The sequence below is a fragment of the Nycticebus coucang genome, chromosome 3, assembly GCF_027406575.1.
Source record: "Nycticebus coucang isolate mNycCou1 chromosome 3, mNycCou1.pri, whole genome shotgun sequence".
Classification (NCBI taxonomy): domain Eukaryota; kingdom Metazoa; phylum Chordata; class Mammalia; order Primates; family Lorisidae; genus Nycticebus; species Nycticebus coucang.
In genome coordinates, this window is record NC_069782.1 from 67,876,986 (window position 1) to 67,898,742 (window position 21,757).

At 41.5% G+C, this 21,757-nt stretch overlaps 1 protein-coding gene and 1 non-coding gene across 5 annotated transcripts in view; one reads left to right on the forward strand and one right to left on the reverse strand.

Annotated features, from left to right (window-relative positions):
• ADGRE3 (adhesion G protein-coupled receptor E3) overlaps positions 1 to 21,757 on the reverse strand; it is a 79,029-nt gene that overhangs the window by 52,191 nt on the left and 5,081 nt on the right. For 2 of the 4 annotated variants that reach the window (XM_053584948.1, XM_053584945.1), the window contains exons 2-6: positions 18,411 to 18,461; positions 12,205 to 12,327; positions 7,757 to 7,912; positions 7,330 to 7,361; positions 147 to 330 (exon numbers count right to left, since the gene is read on the reverse strand). In XM_053584948.1, coding sequence (XP_053440923.1) covers positions 147 to 330; positions 7,330 to 7,361; positions 7,757 to 7,912; positions 12,205 to 12,327; positions 18,411 to 18,461 — 546 coding nt within the window. Of the gene's footprint in view, positions 1 to 146; positions 331 to 7,329; positions 7,362 to 7,573; positions 7,592 to 7,756; positions 7,913 to 12,204; positions 12,328 to 18,410; positions 18,462 to 21,757 lie in introns of those variants that run through there. The other 2 variants (XM_053584946.1, XM_053584949.1) reach the window with 2 other exon arrangements.
• LOC128582851 (U1 spliceosomal RNA) lies at positions 5,277 to 5,437 on the forward strand. The gene has a single exon (XR_008379276.1). It is a non-coding gene; the product is annotated as a U1 spliceosomal RNA (small nuclear RNA).

Sequence of the window (21,757 nt, forward strand, 5' to 3'; positions counted from 1 at the left end):
GGCTAGTTTTTCTACTTTTGGTAGAGACAGGGTCTTGGTCTTGTTCAGGCTAGTCTCAGACTCCTGAGCTCAAGCAATCCACCTGCCTTGGCCTCCCAGAGAGCTAGAATTACAGGTGTGAGCCCCCATCTGGCGCATCTTCTTACCCACAGTACTGTTTTGGACCTTCTGGACTTTTTGCCACGGGGCTTTCAAAGCAGTTGCTAGAACATTTGATTCCATATTCTGGAGGATAGATGTAGCTGTGGATGCGACTTCTTGCTTCTTTCCCATTTCCCATAGAGTTTTATTGGTGAGAAGCATCTCAATTTGGTCAACAATCTGTTGCAGCTTTAAAGACATTTAAAAAATGTAATCTGTTAGGTTCCATATCTAAACGAAGACAGAAATCATGAGAAAACAGGCTCTGGAAGTAGAGAAATTAGGCTGAAATCCTGACTCCAGTCTTTACTGGCTGTTTGGCCTTAAGAAAATCACTCAGCCAATCTGTGCCTCAGGACAGTAAAAGGATCTCATAGGGTTTTCTGGAAGATTAAATGAGTTAACAGATGCTGTGTTCTTAGAAGCATTATTGCTACTTGGTAAGCATCATGTAAGGATTCGTTAATACCATGTATTTAACATATTTTTTTGCCAACAGGGTAGTGGTAAGTTTGTTAGAAATATGAGGTAAACCAGTGGTTCTCTCCTGGGGGTGATTCTACCTCCTGCCCACCATTGTGGACATTTGGCAATGAGTGGAGACGTATGTGGTTGTCATGACAAGGGAATGGTTGCTACTGTCATCTGCTGGGTGGGGACTAGGATGCTGCTCAAATCCTACAATGCCTGGGCAGCCCCCCATCACAAAGAATGACCTGATCTCAGAAGTCAATAGAGCCAACGTTCAGAAACCCTGAAATACAGTTATGGCTCAGAAGATACTCTTATTAATTTAAGAAATTTGTCTATGAAGGCTAATAAAGATTTGGGCCAAAGCGAACTTTTAAAAACAAAACAATAGAGGGCCACTCTGGGCAGGATCCAACATTGCTACAACTATCCTAGACAACTGTATAGACCACCTGCAGCCCTGGCCAACAAGGGCTTGCAATATTTGAAGCAACAGGTGGAGGAGATGGTCCAGGAAATAGTGACAGCAGCTGGAGCAATAGTTCAGCAAGTGCTGGATCCAGCCACAGAGACCGGGCAGAAACCCATGTACCAGCTGACCAGCTCCACCCAGGAAACCATCAACAAGACTGCTAGGCAGGTCTCTGACTCCTCAGGTTTTGTGAAAAAATTAGGCCTTATGAAATGACAGAAGGAGGTAGAGTGATGCCCCTGCAGGCCCTGTGTACCTGGGCCTGGCCCTAAGCTCTGTTCTCCAGTTGCCTCCTTGGTTTGCCCTCACATTAAAATTCATGTTCCAAACAAAAAAAAAAATTGTAATAGAGGTGATTTAAAAGACTAATTTTTTTTTTTTTTAGTCATTCCAGCATAAAAGACTATTTTTATGCCAATCCTACCCCATCCTTGTAATCGATGTGTGGTCTTTGAACCAGTAGCCCTGGTATGACTTGGGAGTCTGTCAAAAATGCAGAATCCAGGCCCCAGATCAGGTGCACTGAATCCAGATCTGCAGAATGTGATCTGAGGGACCAGAGTAGATGACCATGTCTCTACCAAGACAGACCCTAAGGTTAAGGAAACAAATGTTACCTATAGGTCGAGTGTTCAGGGCCAGCCAACATGGAAAATTTCTGAATTCCCACGGTTATACGAAAAACACCTTTGTTAAACTCCCTAACAATAGGAGATATCAACTCTGATTTACAACCCGGCCCACTATAATTCTGATTGGAAAGAATATTGGCCTTATAAATGTTCTTTTCTGATAAGTAACTGCAGACCTTAATCCAGTTTTATTCAGCTTATACGGGCTGTGCACAAACTGCATTTGCGCTGAGTTCACATTTTGTCATCAAGAGCCAAATTACATCTAATTTTAATGCTAAACCACTTCCCATAAGTGAACATGGGATGTATATCACATATATGTTTACCTATTGCACATGTGCTCAACTCTCCTCATAAACATGTATAGAGTCTCCCTAAACCTGCTGAATATGTATGACTCTACTGTGGAATATAGACTCTGTGAAGTATAAAGACACACTCTGTCCATTTGGTCCACATCAGAGACTATCTCTTCCCAGTTTGCAAACTGTTATCATCAACAAAGCTCTTCTTTCTACTATTTAGCCATCCTGGTGGTCTTTTGGACAACTTTAATAAGCTCTCTAGGGGGTTTCTGGGAACATGAATGTACTGGACAGTAAGTTCCATCAGAAAAGGGATTTTGTCTTGTTCGCTCTGTTTCCCAGCACCTACAGCAGTCTTTGGCAAATAGTAGGTGCTCAATAAATGTTTATGGGTTGAATGAGTGGTCTGAAGAGGAAAATGCTATACCAACAAAGAGTTATAAAATTCAGAGTGATATTTAAAAAGTATTGGAGAGACGTTCAGAAATGGGGTTCAAATATACTTTTTAAAATGTGCAGCTCTTTCATCCAATGAGCCTTCCTGGAAATTCTGAGCTGTGTTTCCTATTTCAGGAGCAGCCTAAGACCCCCCTTGCCTGATATATACAATATTATATATCTCTTTCCTCTAATCATGGGTGAAGTCTTCTTGGTTTAAACTCATTTTTACAGAAAAGGTGCTGAAATATTTTCCCTTCAGCATTGCTATTGTGGTTCTGATCCAGCACAATGACTTGGCATCTATCCTGCTTTTGACAATGAATTTTTTTTGTTATTGAGGTGAATGCGCATAACGTAAAACTCATCATTTTCAAGAGGACAATTCAGTGGCATTTATACTCACACAATATTGTACAACCACTAGATCTCGGAAACATTCCAAAATGTTTTCATCACACCCAAAGAAAACCCTACACCCATCATCAGTCACTCCCCATTCCCCTGCCCCCAGCCCCTGGGAACCACAAATTTCTATCTCTATGGATTTGCCTATTCTGGATACATCATGTAAAAGGAATGAGGCAATTTGTGGTCTCTTGTGTCTGGCTTCTTTCACTCAGCATAATGTGCTCAAGCTTCATCCACATCACAAGCATGTGTGAGGACTTTATTCCATCTTTTGGTGAATAATATTTCATTGTATAGATATAGCCAATTTTATTTGTCTATTCATCTATTGATAGATTTTTTTTTTTTTTTTTTTTTGAGACAGAGTCTCACTATGTTGCCCTTGGTAGAGCTGCTGTGGCATCACAGCTCATAGCAACCTCAAACTCTTGGGCTTAAGTGATTCGTTTGCCTCAGCCTCCCCATAGCTGGGACTACAGGCACCCACCACAATGCTCGGCTATTTTTTTTTGGCCGAGCCTGGGTTTGAACCCGCCACCTCTGGCATATGGGGCCAGCACCCTACTCCTTTGAGCCACAGGCACCGCCCCCTGGCTGTTTTTTTGTTATTGTTGTCATTGTTGTTTTAGCAGGCCCTGGCCAGGTGCAAACCCACCAGCCCTGGTGCATGTGCCTGGAGCCCTAACCACTGGGCGCCGAGCTTATTGATAGATATTTATGTAGTTCTCATATTTTGACTATTGTGAATATGCTTCTATGTATATACATGCACAAATGCTTGTTTGAGACCCTGATTTCAATTCTTTTGGATACGCACCCAGGGGTGAAATTTTGGGTTGTATGGTAATTCTATATTTACCTTTGTTGAGAAAGCTGGTAATACAATTTTATAATGAAATGTTCTTGTGGTTACATGATTAGTTATATGTTCATTACTTCAATTAATATTCCTTGAACTCCTAACACAGCATGGTCTAATTTCTATCTTTAAGAAGCTTACAGTCTAGGGGGGTGATTATGTGATCTGATTATATGTCATAAAAATGTTGTCAGTCTGCTGCAGACAATGATGGATGCTACAGATGTAATAGGTACTTCTGTCCTTGGACTGCTTTAAGTACTTCATTTAACCTTCCCATCCACCCACCATTATTATTTCATTTCACAGATAAATAAATTACTTCTTGGAGAGTGTGTGATGGTTGATTTTGTATGTCTCCTTGACTGGGCCATGGGGTGCTCAGATATTTGGTCAAGCGTTAACCTGAATGGGTCTATAAGGTGTTTCTAGATGAAATTAACATTTGAATCCACAGAAAGAGTCAAGCAGATTGCCTTCTCTGATGTGGGTGAGTTGCATTTAATCCATTGGGGGCCTGAATAAAACAAAAAAACTGACCAAGAGGAAATTTCCTCCTGCCTGACTGCCTTGAGCTGGGACATTACTTTTGGCCTTTGGATTCGAATAGAAACTTCAGAGTTAAAAAATTAATTTTTAGATAGGCTCTCATTCTGTCAGTCTGGAGTGCAGTGGTGGCATCATAACTGAATTCAACCTCAAATTCCTGGGCTCAAGTGACCCTCCTGTCTTAGCCTCCAGAGTAGCTGGGACTATTGGAGTATTCTACCATGTCCAGATAATACAGGGTCTTGCTATGTTCTTCAGGCTGGTCTTAGCTCCTGGCCTCAAGTGACCCTCTTGCCTCAGTCTCCCAAAGTGCCTAGATTATGGGCATGAGCCACCATGCTCAGCTAAAACTTTGGATCTTTAAAAATTTTAAGCCTGCTGGCTTTTGTGCTGAAATTACACCACCGGCTCTTGTCTCTAGCTTGATAACCACAGGTTAGCTTTCATAATCACAGAAACCACTTCCTTATAATATTTATCTATTTACATCCTACTGATTTGATTTCTGTGGTGCTGGGATTTTAACTCCTGTTTATTAATCTCCCCACTGTGGAAACATGGGAGAGGGGCTCTTAACTTAAATAGAAGGGCTTAGGGAGTGCTTCCAGTAGGACATGACACCTGAATTTAGTCTTGAGTGAAGAAGAGTGGAAGATAGTCCTCTCGCTGAAAAATTGGGAAAGAGAGTTTCAGGGAGAGGGAATAGTGTGGAGGCCTGGAGCGTGGGAAGGCAAGGTATGAACAGTCTAGCTGGAGTGAGAGTGGGAAAGTGTAGAGAGGAGTCTAGTAGTAGAATGGGACCAGCCCATTCATTCTACTAGACTTTAGGTTCTTAGAGGCATGGATCATTCTCTTATTAAAATTCAGAGTTGGGGCCAGACATGGTGGCTCATGCCTATAACTCTAGCACTCTGGGAGGCTGAGGCAGGTGGATAACTTCAACTCAGGAGCTTGAGACCAGCCTGAGCAAGTGTGAGACTCTATCTCTACTAAAAAAACTAACCTGGCAGGGGGGATACTATCATCACAAAGGTGGTTTTCCCAGAGTGAAGCTCATCCATTACACTCAGGATGTGCTGACCCCTGTGATTTCCCCAAATGTGGGAAACTCGATTGTGTAATTTGTGGTAGTGGGTACTACATTTGCACTTTCCCTTGGAGAAAAAAAAATGAAAAACTAGCTGCACATCATGGCAGATGCCTGTAGTCTCAGCTACTCATGAGGATGAGGCAGGAGGATTGCTTGAGCGCAGGAGGTTGCTGCGAGCTATGATGATGCCACATCACTCAAACTCAGGATGACAGAGTGAGACTCTGTCTAAAATAAAATAAAAAAAAAAATAAAATAAAATTCAAAATTGGTGTATGGACATTAAATGATTACTACCTGACAGGCACTTTTTTGGTCTTTCTCTCTCTTGCTCTTTTAACTTTAGGACAATCCATTTCCCTTCTTCCTTTTAATAATTGAATGAATTCTACAAATTTTATCTGGGCCATGCTGCCCAGCTATAGAGCACACTGTCTCAGCCTCCCTTGTAGCTAGCTTGGACCATGATATGTATAACATCTGGGTTTTCACTTTATGACATGTCCCCAACAAAATTATCAAGATATTATTAGCATATCAGAGTGAATAGATGCATCCATTCTCTCTCCCCCTCTCCCATCCTCACTCCATTATAGACAATTTGTTCTGGAATGGGTGGTAAAGCAATAACACAAAGAGATTTGGAATTGTTAATAGCCGCAAATGGAGCAGAATCCCTCCATCAACCTGGACTGTTCATCTCTGGACTGTTGACTCAGAGAGTTATGAAGATCCAGGTTGTTTGTAGTGCTCATGTTTCATTATTTTTTCTTTATTCTTTTGTAACATTATACTTCCACTATGTGCTCTTTATAAACATTTAAAGCAAAACTGAGTCAAACATAGAAGTCTCCTCTCAGCCCACTTCTGTTGATGTACAACTCATTTTTTTCACTTAATAAAATATTACAGATCCTACATTTAGCTCTGCTGTATTCCTTTTAATAGCTGCATAGTATTCCAAAGTAATTTTTTTCATCCATCTCCCTTATTGGGAGACAATTATTTTGTTTGTAATTTTTTTCACTATTTCAAATAATGCTTCAATAAATACTTTTGTAGAAATCTCTCTGTACCCTCTCTCTGTACCCTATAAATACAGTAAACCTCCATAGTTTATCACCTCCTTACAATGGCTACATCCTTAAGTTGACCTAATTTTCAACTTAATTGTGTGTGTGTGTGTGATCTGACACACACCACATGTATGCAATAGAAATTCCCTATGTTGATCACATCTATATGTTGACTAGTTTGTTACAGGCCTTTGGGTGGTAAACTTACAGAGCTTCAACTGTATTTTAAAGATCTATGTATATCATTGGATATATTTTGGTCTCTTTGTTGCAGAAGCTCAGCATATAACCTAATATACTCTCTTAGTCCTTCTTGGCCTGGGATAGACCCCTGTTTTAGAAGGCAGTATACACACACATACACAGTCATCCATACAGAAAAATACACACACACTGCCTGTATCTATATCATCTATATCTATATCTATATCTATATACAGGATCACCTGTGTATTCCCAGATCTGAGCATACTTGAGTCCCACACTAGCTCCTTCAAAATTCATGTATAGGAAAAGTTGGTCCTCCCTATATGTGGGTTTAGCATCTTGTGAATATTGTATTTTTGAGCCATGGTTGGTTGAAAAAAATCTGAGTATAAGCAGACCCCTACAGTTCAAACTCATGTTCAAGTGTCAACTATAGTGACATATAGAGTGATATACCTAATGATATATAGTGATATATATCTATATATACACTACAGTTATATATAATTCCTAAATACGCAAATGTTATGTAGTAATATGATATTATATAGTAGTAATATCATATACATTTATGTAGAATTTATATACCCTGCCTTAAATCCACCACCACTTGCTGTTTTGGGGCTTTGTAAGTATTGTTACCTGGCTAGGTTCCAGGGATCAGCTTTCACTTACCTCTCTCTTGCCTTTGTTTGAGGGGGTGACATCTGCAAAAGATATCATGAGGGAGTTATTATTGGAATTGAGAGTGACCAGGTAGAGGGGCAGGCAATGAAGGTGGGCAACTTTGCATCTAGAACAGTAGTTCTCAACCTGTGGGTTGTGAACCCTTTGGACTGTTTTAAAGGTTCACAGTATTAGGAAGGTTGAGAACCACTGATCTAGAAGGTCTGAACTCATATTCTTTATGTTTACTGACATGGTTACTCATGGTTACCCATGGGTATGGGTCCCTTATGATGTAGAGCGGTGGTTTTGAACCAGTGGTGATTTTCTTCTGCAGGCAACATTTGGCAATGTCTGGAGACAAGAATGTCTTTTCTAGTGTTAGACTCAATTAAAAGATGAGGAAGGGAGGCAAGAGAAGCAAGAATTTTCTCACTCTGACATGTGTTCTCACTGGAACTTTTGAATTCTACATCCCCAGAAAGAAGCTTATATCCAGGGACACAGCGGCAGTAGAAACTTCCTTCAACATTCTGACATTCACCATTTGGTCCACAGTATATATTAAAGGGTGGTTTACATTCATTAATATCTGGAACACAAAGGAGAAATTTGGTCATCCACCCAACAAAGATTTACTGAGATGTGTGCAGAAGTTGTGATCTTTTCCCCAGGCCTGTTCTGATTTTCCAAGATAAATCAGCTTAGGTAATGGTCATCTTTTTTTTTTTCCTTTCCTTATTGACTTTGGTTGGGTTCTCCAAGAACCAGACACTGAGACAAGGATTTAAGAGCATATACTTTATTTGGGAGGTGATACTAGAAAACCCTGGAAGGAAGTGGTGAAATGAAACAGGGAAGGGAAAATAAAGGGGGTTCCCACTTTGGCAACTGGGGTGTAATTGTTCTGAGGACTTCTGAGAGGCAATGTAGAGCACACACTTCACCATGATCTCACCTGAAGAGTGAGGGATCTGGGGGGTATTTATACACTAACTCCTGTGACTTATTGCTGAAAGGCTGTGCTCTGTACTCTCTCTCTTTTTTTTTTGGTGAACATGTAATAGGTTTATTGGTGGCATTTTATATATATATATATATATATATATATATATATTTTTTTTTTTTTTGGTTTTTGGCCGGGGCTGGGTTTGAACCCACCACCTCCGGAATATGGGACCGGCGCCCTACTCCTTGAGCCACAGGCACCGCCCGGTGGCATTTTATTTTAACAGTTTTATTAAAATATAATTCACATATAATACAAAGAATCCCTCCCTCCCTCCCTCCCTTCCTTCCTTTCTTTTTTCACTTTGCAACCTTGGTAGAGTGCTCTGGCGTCATAGCTCACAGCAACCTCAAACTCTTGGGCTCAAGTGATTTTCTTGCCTCGGTGTCCCAAGTAGCTGGGACTATAGGTGCCTGCCACAATGCCTGGCTATTTTTAGTTTGGTTTCTTGCAAAAGAATGAATTGTAATGGATACATATAAGATATCATGGATGTAGATGATGTCTAATTTATATTTCTGAAAGCATAAAACATTATTCCTTTTAGTGAGATTGGAAAGGCTTTATTAGCAATGAAGAGAGCACAGTGGAGTCTGACCAGGAGCCAGTTCCCTGTCATAGCTTCAAGAGGCTTTTATAATCTTGTCAGTATAACTGGGATGCAGGAGAAGGTTGAGGTGAGAGGAATCATTCTCTTTGCAGAGTGACTGATCTTTCTGCCCTGGACTAATGTCGGAATTATTCCCTTCCACAGAGGTGCTGATCTTCACACCAAGGGCTTATCTCTAGTGCCAACCAGGACCAGGGCAGGAAATTGCTTGTTCAGATGTTTCCCAAAGACACTGGCCTTGAAAAATTCCAGCAGAGTGAGGATGGGGTTGCTGTGATCATGCCATTTGGTTTCTGACTTTCTTTTACTAGCTGTATCCTTAGGTGACTATACCCTTATCATAGTTATAAGGATTCCTTTCTCACACTTTTGTCTCCTGTGGTTAGAGAAGATTAAAGATGGCTACAAGTTCCCCTTCCCTTGAAACTGGTCTAGCCAGTGGCTTTTTGACCAATAAAGTGCTTTGGAAATGACTCTATGCCAGTTTTAGGGCTGGACTTTCAGTGGTATGACATCTTCAACTTTGCTTCCTTGGAAGCTATTTGTTGTGGATTGAACTATGTTCCTCCAAAAGACACTATGAACTCCTAACCCTTGCTACTTACAACTGTGACCTTATTTGAAAACAGAGTCTCTACAGAGGTAATCAAGTTAATGTGAGGTAATTAGAGTGGTGAATAATGCAATACTATTGATGTCCTTCTAAGAAAAGAAAAATGCCATGGGAAAAAAGACACACCCAGGCAGAACACCATGTTATAAAGGAGGCAGGAATTGGAGCGAGGTGGCTGCAAGCCAATGAATGCCAAGGATTGATCAAGGATGGTCACCAGAAGCTGGAATAGGCAAGGAAGGATTTTCCCCTAGAACCTTCAGAAGGAGTTTGGCTCTTGCTGACCCTTTTATGTTAGACTTCTTGTCTCTAAAACCGTGACACAGAAAATTTGTGTTCTTTTAAGCTACCTGCATTGTGGTATTTTGTTAACGCAGCCCTAGGAAACTAAATATACCATCTATCATGTAATAAGTGTGGGTGTCTGAGACCACCAAGTCATGTAGAGACATATTGGAGGATGGGGCGCTAGTGGGAGAAAGATGAAAGGGAGGAACATGGAAGTGTCAAACATGTGAGGGAATTAGCTATCTTGGCAGTCTTAAGTTTTGTGGCTCAGAGACAACACCTTTCACTAGGTCCTTCTAGAACTCCTGACCACAAAATTGTGAGCAAAGTGAAATGGTGCTTTTAAGACGTAAATTTTGTGGTAACAAGAACACTCATGTTATCATGAGTGGAGAACCCAAGAGTCTTCACCAAAGGATGAAGATTGCAAACTGTCTTGCTTTATTTCTTCTGATACTGTTTCACAGAATTATAACATGCAGATGATCTCCTCGTCAGGCTAGGATAGAGAAAGAATTGGGAGAGGATGGGCACTTATATAATCTGTGTGAAGTAATCTAAGCCTGAGTTGGGATCTATTTCTGACTGCTAAGGCATGTTGGGCTCCATGCATTAATAAAATATTTTAGAATAGGGTGAAAATGTTATAGGATTTTGAATGTGGCTTGCTTTTCTTTCTGCCTCTGCCTACCTATACATACTAGACAGAGATTATTACTAGCATCAATATTATTTAACATTGTCCTAAAGTTTATAATAAATGTAGTAAGATAAGAAAATGAAATAAATAGTGCAAAGGTGAAAAAACAGACAAAACACTTTTGTCAAACTAGAAATGCTAGTTAAAAACTATAGAGCCAGAATTAATAAAAATATTTAGTAAGATGTCTGGGTATAAGGTAAATATACAATATTTAATAGCATTTCTCCCTCAAAATAAGCACCTATAAGTGGAAATGGGAGAAATATTCCTAGAAACAGATCTACACTGGCATGAAAATTTGATATGTGAGATGTGACACTACAGACTTATGGGAAAAAAATTTGAACATTCAGTACATGATATGGAAATAACTGTTATCCAAAGGGAGAAAAATAGAATTGGTTCTGATTTCAATTATGCCCCCTGGCCCTGATTACAGTCTTCCAACCACAGGGGAGCTTGAACTAGGGGAGGGGAGTAACCCAATATTAACTCGGACCTGGAGTGTCTATTATTGCATAGGATTGGACATCTCAATTACTGAATTGAGACTGCATTTTTCTTCTTAGGTGATAACGGGACTTTATATTATTGAAAGAGTTTCTTCTGTCTAAACTTTTATGCTCTCCTTGCCATGTCTTCAGTGGACATACTCTCTCTTCTTACTTAAACTATTTGTATGTTTACATTCATAAAGTCCTGTCCCATTTATTACCTATTCAATTCGCCTGCCACCCTCATGAAGTCAGAATTACCGTCCCCATGTTATAGAGGACAAAACTGAGACCTATTTTTTCTGATGTTGTGAAAGCACTTCTGTTCTGGTGAAGGCAGAGTCAGTAGAGTTTTCAGCATTGCATTTCCTTTCCCAATGGCACTTGTGATGATTTGGATGTGGGTTGTCCCTACCAAAACTCAAGTTGAATTATTATTATTATTATTATTTTTGAGATAGGATCTTGCCCAGGCTGGAGTGCAGTAGCATCATCATAGCTCAGTGCAACCTCAAACTTATGGCCTCAAGTGATTCTCCAGCCTCTGCCTCTCAAAGTGCTAGGATTACAGGCATGAACCATTGCACCCAGCCTTATGTGGAAATGTGATGGTGGATGTGGTAGCACTGGGAAGTGGGGCCTAGTGGAAGATGTTTGGGTCATAGGGATAGATCCCTCAGATGAATGTTCTCCTATGGGGGGGAATTCTTGCTCTTATGGGAATGGATCAGTTCCTGAGAGAGTAGGTTGTTAAAAAGAATCTGTTTCCTTGGTTTCTGTCTCTTGCTTCCTGTCTCACCATATGATCTCTTTGCACATGCCTGCTCACCTTGTACTTTCCAGCATGAGTTGAAGCAGCCCAAGGCTCTCCCCAGATGCAGCTGTCCAATCTTGAACCGTCCAACCACCAGACTCATAAGCCAAATAAATCTCTCTTCTTTAGAAATTACCCAGCCTCAAGTATGCTATTATATAGTAACCCAAAGTGAACTAAGATAGCTTTCATTCTGTCTCCTTTTCTTTTTTTTTTGTGGTTTTTGGCCGGGGCTAGGTTTGAACCCACCACCTCCGGCATATGGGACAAGCGCCCTACTCCTTGAGCCACATACACCGCCCCTGTCTCCTTTTCATTCCTGCTTCTGGGTGACTTAAAACTCCCACCTTTACCTGTACATATTTCCAAGGGGAAGGTGAAGAATTTCTGCCCAGATCCAGAAACATATCCAGGGTCACAGGTACAGTAAGTGCCATTCACACAAGAAGCATTTGGGGGGCAGTGAGGACAGGTAGCTGCAGGGAGAAGATAGGAAATCAAATGTCGTCAGGGTTACAACCTCTGTCATCATCAGCTGGGTAGGGCCTCTTGAAGACGAGGAGGCCTGAACTTTTTCCCTTTTTGAGATTTCAGTACATTAAAAAATTAGAGATGTGAGGCGGCGCCTGTGGCTCACAGGAGTAGGGTGCAGGCCCCATATAGGCGGAGGTGGCAGGTTCACCATTAGTTTGGTGTTGAACAAACTAATTTTAACACAAGAATTTTCAAGGCAGTATAACTGTGCTATTTTCAAGATCATTTCAGAATTAATAAAAAAGAGTAGTTGGTTAAGACTTTGGACCCTGCATTTAACTCTGGCTCCTCCACTTACTAGCTGTGTGTCCTTGGGCAACTGACTTAACCTATCTGTGCCTCAATTTCTTCATCTGTAAAATGAGTTATTAAATGAATTAATACATATTATAAAGTGCTTTGGGCTTGGCATGGAAGAAGAGTCAGTTAGGATTATAAAAATTTGAATTTGTAGTGTCCCATAGGAGGTAGATTCTGATAATGGTACATGTAAGGTCATTTTTCCCCCATTTTTTTTTTAATGAAAATAATACATTCACAGATGTCGGGGCTGTGACACCGTGTCTCGACCCTGACCCAGGGCCTCTTTGGAGCCCAGACGCTAGGTCTCTGGCGGCTTTGGCCCACTCAACTGTCTGGCGCCGGCCGCTGCACCAGGTTACTTGGGGTAAGTCTCGTTCAGGTCTCAGGTGCCAAAGCACTTTAGAAGTCACGGTCAATATTAGTAGGAGCGAGCATCTTAGCAGCAGCCTTAATAGGGGAGCTCCGATCAGGCGTCCTCTGAGCAAGAAGCATAGCCAAAGGACAAGCCCGCTAACTTTTCCTGAAGCTATTTCTAGAAGTAATCCTGAGGCCGCCTACACCACAGGTGTGGAGTCTGCTAACCAATGATGTGTACACACTTTCATGCTCTGGTGTGTCTCACTAACGAGAGCCAATGATGTTAAATCCCTTCTCCAATCCCTTATTGCCAAACTGTTTCACACAGGTGCCTCTTACACACAGAATTGAAAAAGATCAAACAGGAAGTCTCTTATCATCCTAGATTGTAACCTGTCAATGACTTATTATATATTTCTCCACAAAATTCGAATGCATATACAAATATAAGCATGTCCTTTTCTCTTTACACAATAGGACTATGTTCCTATTGTGTAAAGAATTACATGCTTCATTCTGTTCTTTGGTTTTCATGTAAAAATTTGAGCGACTTTTCCATGGCTTCACACATGGAGAAACCTATTTATTTACTTATTTAGAGACAGGGCCTTGCTCTGTTCCCTGGGCTAGAGTGCCGTGGCATCATTGTAGTTCAACCTCAAACTCCTAGGCTCAAGTGATCCTCCTGCCTCAGTCTCCTAAGTAGTTGACACTATAGGCATAAGCCACCATACTGGACTAAGTTTAAATATTTTTGTAGAGACAGGGTCTCACTGCGTTGTTCAGTTTGGTCTTGAACTCCTGGCCTCAAGACATCCTTCTGCCTTGGCCTCATGAAGTGCTGGAACTTAAGGTGTGAGCCACCATGCCTGGCTTGGCATTTTATTTTATTTTATTTCAGTACATACTTTTTATTTTTTATTTTTTGAGACACAGTCTCACTATGTTACTCTGTAGAGTGCTATGGTGTCACAGCTCATAGTAACCTCAAACTTCTGGGCTTAAGTGATTCTCTTGCCTCAGCCTCCCAAGTAGCTGGGACTATAGGCGCCGGCCAAAACGCCCAGCTATTATTGTTGTTGTTGTTGTAGTTGTCATTGTTGTTTAGCAGGCATGGGCCAGGTTTAAACCCACCGGCCCTGGTGTATGTGGCCGGCACCGTGACCACTGTGCATGGGCACTGAGCCTCATTTTATTTTTTGACATAGGGTCTCATTTTGTCACCCTTGGTAGAGTGCTATGGTATCATAGCTTACAGCAACCTCAAACTCTAGGAGTCAAGTGATCCTTTTGCCTCAGCCTCCCGAGTAGCTGGGACTACAGTCACTTACCACAACACCTGGTTGTTTTTAGAGAAGGGGGGTCTCGCTTTTACTCAGGCTGGTCTTGAACTCCTAAGCTCTGGCAATCCACCCACCTTGGCCTCCCAGAGTGCTGGGATTACAGGTATGAGCCATTGTGCCTGAAGCATTACATTATTCCATCCTGAGGATGAACAGATCTCATTACTCCACTGCAATAAGGGAACAACGGGCAAACTTGCATGCAAGTCTTTGGGCGCATTTGGAGTCTTATTTTTAGATAGTTCTTAGATTTGTAATTAGTGAAAGGGTAGATATCTTTTTTTTTTTTTTTTTGTTTTTTTTGGCCGGGGCTGGGTTTGAACCCGCCACCTCCGGCATATGGGACCGGCGCCCTACTCCTTGAGCCACAGGCGCCGCCCAAGGGTAGATATCTTTAAATATTGATGGCATTTTCAAATTTACTCTCAAAAGATTGTACAGGCTGGGCACAATGGCTCATGTCTCTAATTTCAGTACTTTGGAAGGCCATGGTGGGAGGTTTGCTTGAGCCCAAGAGTTCAAGGCTGCAGTGAGCTATGATGGGGCGACTGTACTCTAGCCTGGGCAATGGAGAGAGACCTTGTGTCTACAGAAAATTTTTAATTTTTTAATTTTTTTATTTTTTCCTAATGCCATGGCCCTTTATTTTATTTTATTTTTTTGGTTTTATAACAAACATTTATTTAAAAATAATAATAATTCTTTTATTAATATTAAATCATAGCTGTGTACATTAATGCAATCATGGGGCACCATACACTGTATAGAAAAATTTTAAAAAAAATTAGCCATGCTTGCCTGGGCACAGTGGCTCACTCCTATAATCCCAGCACTGGGGAGGCTGAGGCGGGAGGATTGCTTGAACTCAGGAGTTTGAGACTTGTCTGAGCGAGAGTGAGAACCCAACTCATAAAAAAAAGAAAAACCCAGCCGGGCACCCCAGAGAGAGCCTGTAATCCCCGTGGCTTCTGGAGGCTGAAGCAGCAGGATGCCCACAGCCCGAGTCTGAGGTCACAGTGAGCTACCACGCCATTGCACTGTGCTCAGGACATAGGGTAGAACTCTGTCTCAACGAAAACACAAACAAGTACCCATGTACTCACCCTTATTATGAAACTAATGTAGGACCTTCACATGAAAGCTATAACCCAGTTATAACCTAAGGATAGGGAGAAAGGGGAAAGGGAGAAGGGGGGGGAGGGAGAGGGAAGGAGGGGGATTAATGGGATTACACCTGCGGTGCATCTTACAAGGGTATATGTGAATCCTAGTAAATGTGGAATGTAAAGGTCTTAGCAAAATAACTAAGAAAATGCTACAAAAGCTATGTTAACTAATGTGATGAAAATGTGTCAAATGATCTATGAACCAAGTGTATGGTGCCCCATGATCATAGTAATGTAAAAATAAAAAAAAAAAATCCACCACCAAAAAAAAAAAAAATTAACCACGCTTGGTGGCATGAACAGTTACTCAGCAGGCTAAGGTGGGAGGTTTGCTTGAACCCAGGAGTTAGAGGCTAGATCATCTATGATCTGGCCACTGCATTCTAACCTGGGAGACAAAGCAAGATCCTATCTCTTAAAAAAAACAAACAATTTATACTACCATTAACCAAGAATGCAATAAATATTCTCTGTCTCACTCTTGTGTTAAGGCATTTTTATAACCCTGTGTATATCTTCATGACCAAGTGAGACCCAAAAGAAAAGGCTCAAAAAAGAAAAGGCCTTAATGTGAGGTCCCTCAGGAAGGAATGGAATGAATGGGGCTGGGGATGCTGCAGGGTCAATGAGGAGTGTCTGATGTCTGGGGAACATGATGTGCGAGCTCTAGGCATAGCCTTGATACCTAGGATTCATCCCCCTGGCAGTTTGGCTAGAACTGTAGACTCTCAGGTCTTGCTATGTGGGAAATTACTGAAGAACATGTAGTGAGGTGTCAACTATTTCTGCTCCCCAGCCCCTGGTGCACTGATGTGCCCCATTCTGCCCATAAATGGATTGGAACCTAGCCCTTGAGCCCACAAGACTCAGCTGCTGGTTTATCTATCTATCCCCACCTCTCTCTCCCTGTCTTATAACTGAACCCTAGGTATTCCTTTTTTTGCCCTTAGCAACAGGATCTTGCTCTGTTGTCCAGGCTGGAGTGCATTTGCATCATCATAGCTTATTATAACCTTGCATTCTGCACTCAAGCAGTCCTCCCACCTCAGCATCCTGTGTAGCTAGTAGCTGAGACTACAGGCATGGACTGCTATGCACAACTAATTAAAGAAAAATTTTTTTTAAAGAGATGGGATCTTGCTATGTTACCCCAGCTGGCCTAAAACTTCTAACCTCAAGCAATCTTCCTACCTCTGCCTCTGCTTCCAATTTTTAACTTCAGAGCTGAGCAGGAGAGTCTGCTCAGAAGATGTGATATTGTACTTGGTGGGACAAAATAGTCACTCATTGTATATGCACAATTCTCCTGAGTCTTCTGTAACTCATTCTGTTTCATCCCTTCTCTTCTTTCCCAGATTCTGTCCAGGGCAGCTCTGAAAGTCCACTCTTAATCTTTACCAGGATTTAATACCTTATCATATTGTGTATACTGGTTTAAATAGTTTCCTCCCAAAATTTGTGTACACTCTGAACCTCAGAGTGTGATTTTATTTGGAAATAGGGTCTTGGAAGATGTAATTGAGTTAGGATGAGGTCATACTGGATTAGGGTAGGACCTACAGGGGAAAGGGGGAAGGGGCAATCTGGACACAAATATATACAGAGAGAACATCGTGTAATGACAGAGGCAGAGATTTGAATGATGCCTATACACATTAAAGAACACTAAGGATTGCCAGTGACTACAAGAAGCTAGGAAGCATCCTCCCCTGGAGCCTTCAGTGCCCTGATTTTGGAATTTTGGTTTCCAGAGCTGTGAGAGAATAAATTTCTGTTATTTTAAGAAAAAAAAAAAAAGAAAGAAAAAGAAAAAGACTCCCCAAACCCCGCCCAAAACAAAAACAAAACAAAAAAATAAAACAGACTCTTAGGCTCCACCTAGACCTAGAATTTGAATTTAGTGAAAGTCCCAGGAGAGTAAAGTTAAACAGAAACTATCACTTCATTATTCATTGACTTGATTATGATCAGAATGATAAAGACAATCACTGCATTGTCTCTCTTTGGTAGAATGCTTACTTCATGAGACTTTGTGTGTTTTATTTAATGCTTTATTTATACATCATGCCCATAGTGTTTAGCAAAAACAGACACATTAAAAATCAGATGAAAAGATAAATAAAAAGATATCTATATTTATGATGTCATGATAAATTATTATTATTATAATTTTGAGATAGAGCCTCACTCTATCAGTGTGGGTAGAGTGCCATGGCATCATAGCTTACAGGAATCTCAAACATCTGGGCTCAAGGGATCCTCTTGCCTTAACCTCCCGAGTAGCTGAGACTACAGACATGTGCCACCAAGCCTGGCTAATTTTTCTATTTTCAATAGAGAAGGGTTCTCACTATTGCTCAGGCTGGTCTTGAACTTCTTTTTTTTTTTTCTGTAGCGACAGAGTCTCACTGTACTGCCCTCAGGTGGAGTACCGTGGCGTCACACGGCTCACAGCAACCTCCAACTCCTGGGCCTACGCGATTCTCTTGCCTCAGTCTCCTGAGCAGCTGGGACTATAGGCGCCCACCACAAGGCCCGGCTATTTTTTTTGTTGCAGTTTGGCCGGGGCTGGGTCCGAACCCGCCACCCTCGGCATATGGGGCCGGCGCCCCACTCACTGAGCCACAGGTGCTGCCCATGGTCTTGAATTTCTGACTCAAGCAATCTCAGGTGTTAGGATTACAGGCGTGAGCCACCATGCCCAGCCTGTCATCAATTAAACAAAGAAACACAGGAGCAACCTTCCCCAAGTACTGCTCCCAAAATAAGCCCTTTTCTCTAGCCTGTTTGAGAATGTGGGGAGCCCCTGGTCCAGCATTGGCCCGCACTCTCTCTGTTCTGACTTTGAGTACTCACCTTTGGGCTTCTGAGTCATAGCTGCAGACAAGCTCAGCAGAAAGCAGAGTCCTGGAACAGAAGGGAAGCAAAAGGAAGAAACATGAAACAATAAAGGAAAGATACTAGGAAATTCCACAAGTTTTGTCTATCAGTTAGCTATTGCTGCATAACAAATCATCACACAAATGTAATGGGTTAAAACAACACGTTTATTCTGTTTTCTCTCTTGATTTTAGAGAGGTCTCATATGGTTGTAGTCAGACAGTGGCTGGAGCTGGAGCAACTGAGAACTAACTGGGCATTTTTGTTCCTTCATGTAGTTCCACATGGGTGTGGGTGAGTTTGGGCTTCCTTCTAACATGGCGGCCTCAGGCAGGCTGCTTCTATGGCACCTCTAACCTCTATGTGTGATTATTCCGGCCAACAAGGTTGGATCTCTTAACACCAAGTCATGAAGCTCCACTTCCATCATATTCTCTTGTTTACAAGCAAGTTGCAAGCCTACTTAGCTTCAAGTGAAGAAAAATAGAATTCTTCCTTCTTATGGGGAGCAACATTCTAGAAATATATTTTGGATGGGAGGTATTATTTCTACCTTTTGGGAAAATAGTCTGCTCAGGATGTCTTCACTGTGGCTAATAAAGCACTCTGTTATTTTCCAAACCTTCCCAACATCTTGTGGAATCATCAGCCATGTTTCTGCTTCTGCAAAGACCTGAAGATGCTGGATGGATGGATCTTTACTTCTCTTCCTTTCCTAATAAATCTGACATCACTCTGATCACTTGTTCTTGCCTTATCTTATTTTCATTCTCTTATGATTTCTGTGGGTCAGGAATCTGGGAAGGGCTCATATGGGTGGTTCTAGAATATTTATTTCTTGAATTATTTGCCATTTTCAAGGATGATGTTAAGAATGCCTAACAACTCATATGGTGCAGGAATTGTCTAGAGATCCTCTTTGATGCATCAGTCAGTAATATTTTAGCTGCTGGCTTAGCACCTGAGATTGATTCAGCTTTGCAACAACATAGCAGGTAGGCACTACTAGCATCATGCACATTTTGCAAAGTAAATAATGGAGGTACAGAGAGGTTAAATAACTTGATCCATGCATCCAAGCTAGTAAGTAGCAGAGCTGAGATTAAATCCATGCTCACCCCCAGGGCACATGCCCTCTCTTTTAGAAATCCCACAGGCCCTGTAGGCATGCAGGTGCTTTTAAAATTGTGAACACTGTAGATTGTCATGTTTATTATGATAGTGACTTGAGGAAGTGGTGCTTTTCCCCCTAGAAGATGCCAGTCAGCAGATTGAACTGGAGTCTCAAAGTCCAGTAGAGAGTGATACACTATTTGGACATTTAGAGCAGTCCAGAACAATTGCAGATTTTGGGAGAAAAGGCCCTAGGGGTAGCTGTGGCCCTTGAAGGCTGGCAGAGAGGGCTATACTAACTCTTTTTGGACTTTCCTATGTGAGTTTTCAATTGCTGCCGTTGCAAATTAGCATGAACTTAATGGCTAAAGCAACATCAATTTTGCTCTTACAGTTTTGAAGGCCAGAAGGCTTGGAATCAGTCCTTCTTGGCTAAAATCGAGAATGTTGGCAGGGCAGGGGGTCCTCAAACTGTGGCCTGTGGGCCACATGAGGTGGTGTGATTGTAATTGTTCCCATTTTGTTTTTTTACTTCAAAATAAGATACATGCAGTGTGCATAGGAATTTGTTTATAGTTTTTTTTTTTTTAAACTATAGTCTGGCCCTCCAACGGTCTGAGGGACAGTGGATTGGCCCCCTGTTTAAAAAGTTTGAGGACGCCTGCTCTAGGGGAACACATATTTACTTGCCTTTTCCAGCTTCGCAGGGGTCCCCAAACTTTTTAAACAGGGGTCCAATTCACTGTCCCTCAGACAGTTGGAGGGCCGGACTACAGTTTAAAAAAAAAAACCCTATAGACGAATTCCTATGCACACTGCACATATCTTGTTTTGAAGTAAAAAAACAAAACAAAACGGGAACAAATACAATCACACAGCCTCATGTGGCCCGCAGGCTGTAGTTTGAGGACCCCTGTGAGGCTGCCTGCATCCCTTGGCTTAAGAATCCCTCCTGAGCTATTATAAATTGGTTTCACTAGGACATAGGAGGGAAGGGGAGGGAGAGGAGAAGGGAGGGGGGTGGGTTGGTAGAGGGAAGGTTAGTAGGGGGACCACACCTATGGAGCATATTGCAAGTACAAGTTGGATCTATCAGGTGTAGAACACAAAAGTCTTAATGCTGTAATTGGTTAAATGAGGTGAAGGCTATGTTGATTAGGAGGATGTAAGCACTCCAATGTGTACAAATAATCAACACATTGAATCCCATAACGGCACAAATGTATTTATGATCTATGTACAAATGACTTAATAAAAAAGCAAACAAAAAAGAATCCCTCCTGAATCTTTATTTTTTATTGTTATATTTTGAGATACAGTTTTACTCTGTCATCCAGGCTGGAGTGTAGTGGCGTCAACTGATCCTCCTGCCTCAGCCTCCCGAGTAATTGGGACTACAGGTGCATGCCACCACACCCAGCTAATTTTTTAACTTAATATTTTTGTAGAGATTGGGTCTCACTCTGTTGTCCAGGCAGGTATCAAATTCATGGCATCAAGTGATCTTCCTTCCTTGGCCTCTCAAATGGCTGGGATTACAGGCATGAGCCACTGTGCCTGACCACTTCTTGTATTTTTAGCTCCAGCAGCATGGCATCATCTCTCCTTTCTGATCTCCTGCCCTCCTTTTAAGAGGACCCTTGTGATTATATTGGGCCCACTTGGATAATTTAGGCACTGTCCCCATCTCAAGATCGTTAACTTAAACATCTCCAAATTCCCTTTTTACCATGTAAGGTAATATAGTTGTAGGTTCCAGGGATCAAGACTTGGACATCTCTGTGTGTGTGGCTTTTATTTATCCTCCCACCTTTCCCCAAAGAAGGTACCAGGTCTGGTTTGTGATAAGTTACTTATGCAACTGTACTCACAAAGCATGGTTAATATTTTTGGTCTTCCAATGAGTTTATTCTCATCTTGGCTTAATGGCAGTGTCTTTGAATGTTTTCTTTAAAATTCTCCTCCTCCTATTTTTGTATTATCATTAATGTATAGCAAGTACACAAACCTTATACCCACTTGAATAATGACTACCTCACAGAGCCAACTGGTAAACCATATGGCTGAATAGTGTTATCCAGCACCTAAAACTCAGGCAATCTGGGCACTATCATATTTCCTTAAGCTTAGTTTTCAGCCCAACCAACAACCCCGTGCTCATTAATATGGGTGCAAATCTTAAGTTAGAATTTCCAAAGAGTCATCAGCAT